The sequence below is a fragment of the Miscanthus floridulus genome, chromosome 16, assembly GCF_019320115.1.
Source record: "Miscanthus floridulus cultivar M001 chromosome 16, ASM1932011v1, whole genome shotgun sequence".
NCBI classification, from domain to species: domain Eukaryota; kingdom Viridiplantae; phylum Streptophyta; class Magnoliopsida; order Poales; family Poaceae; genus Miscanthus; species Miscanthus floridulus.
The window spans coordinates 112,799,300-112,806,772 of record NC_089595.1 but is presented as its reverse complement, the minus strand read 5'-3'; the positions used below and the strand labels follow the sequence as shown (position 1 = coordinate 112,806,772).

The following is a 7,473-nucleotide window of genomic DNA, read 5'->3' as shown; positions in this document are numbered from 1 at the left end:
ATATATATATATATATATATATATATATATATATATATATATATATATGAGTCTTCTTCAAGTAGTCTAATCCAGATAAAAAGATAATAATGCACAAAAGAATATGGGATGCTTGTATTATAATAAAACAGAGGTGGACGATGATAAATCATACCGGGGTATAAGCTTAGGTGATCCATACGATAGAAACTGTGTCTATATATGAAAATTCTCGTGCTGACGATTCCATCCACTAATCTTCCGTATTAGATGTGATCTTGACTGATGATTCCATCCACTAATCTTCCGTATCAGATATGATCTTTACTGTCTAAAATTATTAAGCTAACTAGGGACTCTTGGCCATCTCTCTTTCATACTTAGCCAGAGACTTTGGAATAAGCTTTGGCTTTCTAACCTTATGCTTGTTTTTTTTTGTGACATAGTAAAATTGTAAAAACAATGTATTTAGAAAAACCAAAATGTCTTATAATTTGGAACTAAGTGAGTAGCATTTAGCAACAAGCTTTGGGCTCCACAAAATCTGCTTGGTATTTTCGTGGATTACTGATTCCATCAATATTCCAATTGCCACCATGTTCGGCTTGTTCTGTTGATTTTGCATGAAAATAAAAATTCCTTTCTCCTATTAACATCATCGTTAGCCGAATATTCAACGCACTCACTTGTACATTGCTACACCAGAGTCAGGGGCGAAACTAGGAATTAGATATATAAGGGGCCAAACAAAAGATCGGCTAGACCTGAGCATTTTAGGTTGGAAAAAAACATTTTATTTGCCGAAAATCATGTCCGCGAGAGCTGCGTCGGATTACAAATATCGAAACAGCCAACTGGGATAAAGTGGCCTTATTGTTCCTAATAATGCATTATAACAGGTTCAGAGAAGCTAATAACTGTATACCCTTATAAGTGGTAACATGGTTTATCATTCTCCTGCCTTGATGAATGATGACATTTCGTTGTTTATATTATTTCGAAAGCATCACGTCTCCTCTGTGTTTGTCTACAACAGTGCTGGTGTAGTCGGTTTTAGATTTTAATTTAACAATAAAAGTTCTCCACGTTTGCACTTGGAGCTATTCAGGCATGTGTTAATAATAACTAGACAAACTTGATCAGTTGATCCAGTCTCTCTGTATTTTATATTAAGCTTCTAAATGCCTTCCAGGATTCCATCAGGTTCTTGCCACTGTTGTTACAACCATGTTCTTGGACAAAGCTGGCCGACAAATCCTCCTTATTGTAACTAACTTCTGCTTAGAGCAACTCCAGAAGAGTTGGTAAAAATAGATAGCTAAACTCATGATTTAGCCAATCTCTAAAATAGAAATTCTAGCAAAAACACGGAAAACTTCAACAGCCTTTCTAGTACGACGAGGCAGATGGCTAGCAGCACATGCAAGCTATATTTACCATGCGAGAATTCCGGGATAGATAGCTTGCTATTTTAGAATGTCAGATACAATAGTTGTTGGACTCTCTTTTCTTCCTAAAATAGTCAAATATAGATTACACAACATAAATGACTCTTCTGTTGGAGTTGCTCTTAGTTGGTAGGTTTTCTGTAACTTAGTTTAACTGCCACTTCAAATTGCAGATTTCTTCTGCTGGGATGACTCCTTTTGTGGTTCCCAAGTGCCTACAGGCGTGATGGAGGCTCGAAGGAAAATCTTGGGGATGGATGGTGGCGAGTTATTTTGTCCATAGTCGGAGAGGTAATACATGGAGATGACAGCGTGTGTATTTTTTTTTTGTTAGAAACGAATAAAAAAGTTGTTGGTGGAATGTTTTTTTCTATACTCATTAGTTCTTAGAATGATATTTTGTCCATAGTCGGAGAGGTAATACATGGAGATGACAGCGCGTGTGTGTGTTTGGTTAGAAACGAATAAAAAAGTTATTGGTGGAGTGTTTTTTTCTATACTCATTAGTTTTTAGAAAGATCGCAAAACTAGGTTTTTGAGACACGGTTTTTTATATTTTTGTGGATATACTCTAACAATGGTACTTGTTCTGACAAGTTTCGATTAATTTAAACACGAGCAGCTCGAGTAAAAGAACTCTACTAAATCGAAGTCGTGGGTCCCCAAATGCAGAGCAGGTGATGATTGATCGTTGGTGGAGTGAGTGACCTCACACTGCACAGAATTGGGAAAACATCTCTGTCGACTGTCGCCTTCTAATATCCAGCCCTCGTTTGGTTGCACCAACTTTGCACCTCTAAAATTTACACAGTGCAAGATTCTTCATCACATCATATTACATCAAATCTTTAGACAGTATTAAATGTAGGTAAAAAAATAACTAATTACACAGCTTGGTTGTACTTTGCGAGACGAACGTTTTAAGCCTAATTAATCAACGGTTAGACAATTATTATCAAATACAAACAAAATGCTACAGTACCGCTACGGTGCACGGTGCTTTTTGGATGTGTAAAGTTTGGGCAACTAAACGCACTCACCTTTTGGTCAACTGATTACTAATAACAATATACTCTCTTGTCAGTAGCCTAGTGCTGCTAGTAGTACTGGAACAGAGTGTGCCTCTCCCGGACGGCGAACGCCGGCGAGGAGGGCACGACGTTGAGCATCCACGACAGGCAGGGCCCGTCCGCGTCGACGACGCCGTCGCCACCGTACATCCCGTAGGATGCCGCCGACTTCCCCGCGGCCGGGCCGTAGCATCCCCACTGCTGCTGCGGCGGCGGCGGCGGTCGAGCGTAGCCGCCGCACGCGTACGGCCGGACCCCGCTGTCCTGCGTCGCCGGCGCTGGCGCGACGGCCGCCGCGGCGCGCCGCTCCTCCTTCTTGTACCGGATCCCGCAGGCGTTGCACAGCGACTGCGACAGAAGCGAGCGAGCAGGGGGACGTGAGACCAGCGTGCGATGCATGCATGGCAATGGCATATTGGTATAATGGCATGGCAGCCAGCAGGACGAACTGTGCCCCACGCGACAAGAAAGAAAAAAGTCGTGTCGACGTGGACACACCTTGGGTCCCCGCGGCCCGTTCCGCCAGAGGGGCGTCGACGTGGTGTCGCAGTTGGCGCACCGCCGGGGCGGCGAGCCTTCTTGGCGGGGCTCCTCCACCAAGACGGCGGCACTGCCACCGCCACCGCCCGCGCGCGCGTGGACGACGCCGGCGGCCTCGGCGAGGCGCGTGGACGGCGTGGCGAGCGACAGCGTGCAGTCGACCTGGCCGCCGCAGCCGCCGTCCTCCGCGTGGTAGTAGTAGCACTGCTCCGGCGGCAACTCCATTGGCATGGGGAACAGCAGCGAGAAGGCCGGCGCCGACGCCGCGCACCGGCCGCCGCAGCCTCCGGCGTAGCGCGGCCCGCACGCGCACGGCGCAACCTCCTGCTGCAGCATCGATCCTGGCTGGCTGTGCGGCCTCACACAGGCTTGAACGACGACGACGGACCAACACGGCCGCCGGGGCTGGGCTAGTCGCAGTGGTTGGTCGGCGACTCGGCGTGGCGTGGGCGTGGTATATATCGGGATATGAATTGGATCGTAGCGCCCGGGCAGTGTGCAGCAGGCAGCAGCAGGGAGGTGATCGAGGGGCTGTCCTGTCGGTTCTTGGAAGCAGCCGGCTGGGAACTCGCAGCCGCCAACAGCTCCGTGTGCGCACGCACACACTGCACGGTGCCAGCAGTACGGCGGCGATCTCGAGCCGAGCGGGCGGTGGCGTCGGCGGGCGACTGAACGAAGCTGCAGCCGTTGGCTCGGCTGGCTCCGGTGGTTTTTATAAGGACGACGGCGCGCGCTGGATTTGGTGGCGCGACACCGGCACGGGAAGCGATGTGATGCGATGCGGTGTGGCGCGTGTGCCCACGCGCATGTCTGCCCGCGTGTCTGCCGGCCTCCACTGGCCAGCCAGTGGCCACTGGGCTCTGCAGACTGCAGGTTGCAGGCGGCAGTGCGAGCGGTCAAGGGTCAAAAGGGTGGCGAGGGCGGCCACGTGAAACGGGGAGCAGTCTCCCAGGCGTTCGCGCGCGCTCCGACGGCCGGCTGCTGGTGCGGGGACGCAAATAAAAGCCTGGGGACGCGGGTGCGCGGTGGTGCTGTGCAGAGCTTGGACTGGCGGTGGTCGGAGCAGTAGAATCGCCCGTCGCCGATCACGAGGCGCACAGTCCGATCTGTTCCTCCTCCTCCTCTGCCCCTACTGCATCAACTACATGTGGATCCGTGTGACGACTGACGAACACCGAGCGTATATTCGTGGCTGCTTTCTACAATACCATATCTCGAAATAAAATGGCAGATCCCCTGCGGCCCGGACACAGATCGTGTGCAGGGGGTATTCACACTGCAAGATATGAAGTGGCCATATCGGAGCCATCCATGTAATGAGGAACGGTAGGATTAGGGATCTTTTTCCCCCTCCTTTCTTCATCTCACCTTTTACTCAAACGAATGCAAAGAAAAAAAATCAAAAGCATATACCACTGTATAGTAGCAGACCACGTATGGAGCTGAGCAGAACACATGCCCATATACTGAACATATTCAAAATCAAAGTCTGCTGAATTGTCAGTCATACAGAATACATGCCCACATACTGAACATATTGGATCTCTTTTGGTCCAGGTTACTAATTCATTGTTAAATCATACATATATTTTACTCTGAACTGAAATATTTTTTTACCCAAAAGCTCAATACAAAAGCTGAACAGAAGAGCATATAGCACTGTTCATGTCTTCATATACAAAATGATGTATCACCCAATAGCAGATTTGATCATGCCTTCAGTACATGGCCTACAAACAAAAGATAATTCAGATATGCTGATTTCTAGATTATATTGAACTAATACAATTTACATAGACTTACATTTATATTCTACTAAAAATACCAATCATCTATCCCTCCAACAGAGTAAGGATTAGTAGCATCTTGAAAAACACTCCTACTAATGCATGTGCACAAGCTTTTTTTATTGGCCAAATTAAATACTCCTACTAGCTATATTTCAGGTGCCTAAAACATAGCATTCCTTATATTTGGTCAAAGTTGCTATAGTTTGACATAGGACAAATACCAGTAGTAAGATAATGAGGCTTTTATATAAACTTGGTCAAAGTTACTATAGTTTGTCTTAAAACAAAACTGGGTTCCTTATATTTTAGGACGGAAGGAGTAGCATTCAAAATGTGTACCCAAATATAAGGGATTCTAGGTGAACAAAACAGTTTTGCATTAAATAGTTGCATAAATTTGGTAGATATTATTTTGCTATTTGCTATTTTTTAACCAATCACCATGAATCTTGTTGATGGTAGCATCCAATTAAGAAATAAAATGAGTGTACATGTGCCTTTTGTATTCTCTTCTAATCTGTCTAAAATCTTTAGAATGGAATATTACAGGACAAAGGAAGTAGGCTCAGCATCTCCAGCAGAGCCCCTACTTAGGCCTCTATCCTATTTTTCAGCGCTGAGAGACAAGAAACTCACTCCACAGGGCCACTACTCCATCCCTCAAAAGTAGGAGGCCCTCCGATCTCATCCCCCCGATCAGGGGGCTATGGAGGGAGCCCCTACTCGACGGTTTCTACAGTTGGGCTCGCACGTCCCTCCACATCCACCTATCCTTGGCCCGACAACTTCCCAACGACACCAGATCCGGCGACCTCCGGCCACGGCCCCCCTCCACGCGAGCTCTGCTCCCTGTCGCTCCCTGTCGTGACCACCTGCTCCCCTCACCGATCCTCTGCCGTTGCTCCTCTCTCCCACGGAGAAGAAGCCACGGCCGCCTCGTCGCTCCTCTCTCTCGCACGGAGTAGAAGACGCGAACGGCCACCGGAGAAGGAGTCCCTTCTCTCTTCCTCGTCGCTCCTCCCTCCCATCAAGAAGAAGCCGCGGGCGGCCACTGGAGGAGCCTCGCGCGATCTCCGCGTGTGCGAGCATAACTCAGATTCAGATCTCGTCACAGCGTACGACCTCCTAGCTCCTTCTGTGCCCAGCGAGATAGCTTAGATAGAAAGAGCACTGAGAATGACTTGTGGGTCCTGGTTGTCAGTGTCCAAGAAATGGGATTTGAGGGCTCTGGTTTAAGGACTATTGTTGGAGTAGAGGTAAAAAATCAGGCCCTCAAAAATGAGAGGAAGCTCTTAAATAAAAAGTAGGGGCTCTGATTTAAGGGCTAATGCTGGAGACGCTCTTATTATCGCATGTCTTTACTCTTTATTATCGATAATAACACACAAATGTAGAACGGATTCACGGAAACCATGCGTCTTTCCAGGTGGTGTGCGAGGGCATGCACAGCGCGCTGATATATACACCCCACCCGTCTCCAAAGGCCCAAACGTGTCGTGTCCCTACTTTCCTTTGCAAAAAAAGCGAAAGGCACCGCACATGCCCGCGCGTTTGCGCTACACTCTCGAACAGAGCAGGAGGTGCTGCTGTGCACACTTGGGAGTGAACGAATGAAACAACAACAAAACAAAGAGCCCGGCCTCTGCCCTCCTGGCTGGAGCTATAAACGGAAAAGAGAATAAATAAATAAAGAGAAGGGATCGAATCGAATGAAAAGAAGCAAAAGGAGAGGAAGCAGAAGAATCCCATCATCGACCGGTCGGTCCATGCAGGAGCAGGAAGGATGAAGTCGAGAAAAGATGTGGTGGTCTGGTGGATGTGCATAATTATTGCGTCGCGCGCCCTTGCATGCATGCATGCTTACATGGCCAGTAGGCCCTCGGCCGGCCACGCCACGCCATGATGCGTGCGCCCCCGGCCGGCCCTCGATCGACGACCGTTCAGAAACGGGGAAAAAGGCCCCGGGTCAAATCGAGAAACAGACTGATCACCGAGCGACGCGATTTGTTGCATTGGCTCGTGATTGATTGGCCCCTCAATAATTGATCACAACTTGTTTGATCAGATTTTATCTTTCGAAAATCGGGCAGGAACTTTGCCAATCAAATCTTTGACAATGATATAGAAATAATATCATTATTATGAGCTTTATTTAGTATGATAACGGTTGTGACGGATATTGCTAATTTCCATGATATATATTTAGCCGATGAAAGTTATTGCTTGTATGAAGCATGATATTTTGGCATACATTTAGTTTATATTTGGTTTTAGTTTTAAAATAGGGTGTGCCCGTAGAATAAGGGAAAAGGAGAAAGACGAAGATCTACTAGGCAAACAAACAACGAGCACGATATAATAGGATTACTAGAAGAGACATTGATTTTCCAAATTATTTACTATAAAAGTTGCTTTCGCTGGTCAATTGAAAAATATTTTATATTTTTGTTGCTCAAATCATAACTCAATAAAGGAACTATACTGATATATTTTTTTCTTCTAAAATTAAACCAAGACAGATGATATTAGACACACTTACTTCCACATTTGCTTTTAGGTGGCACTGCGTTGTGACATTCGCGTGCAAGTTTAACAAGCTTGCTCACGCTGATGAAGTGCTCCTCTTCAACTCTAATGTTGCGACAG

The 7,473-nt window shown here is 46.9% G+C and overlaps 1 protein-coding gene across 1 annotated transcript; it reads right to left on the bottom strand.

Moving 5' to 3' along the window:
• Nucleotides 1-2,325: 2,325 nt before the first annotated feature.
• LOC136510125 (GATA transcription factor 15-like) lies at nucleotides 2,326-3,626 on the bottom strand. The gene is made up of 2 exons (XM_066504691.1): nucleotides 2,996-3,626; nucleotides 2,326-2,845 (listed from the first exon to the last, which is right to left on the bottom strand). Exons 1-2 carry the CDS (start codon nucleotides 3,371-3,373, stop codon nucleotides 2,525-2,527), a joined length of 699 nt encoding a protein of 232 aa, XP_066360788.1. The 5' UTR covers nucleotides 3,374-3,626; the 3' UTR covers nucleotides 2,326-2,524.
• Nucleotides 3,627-7,473: the final 3,847 nt, after the last annotated feature.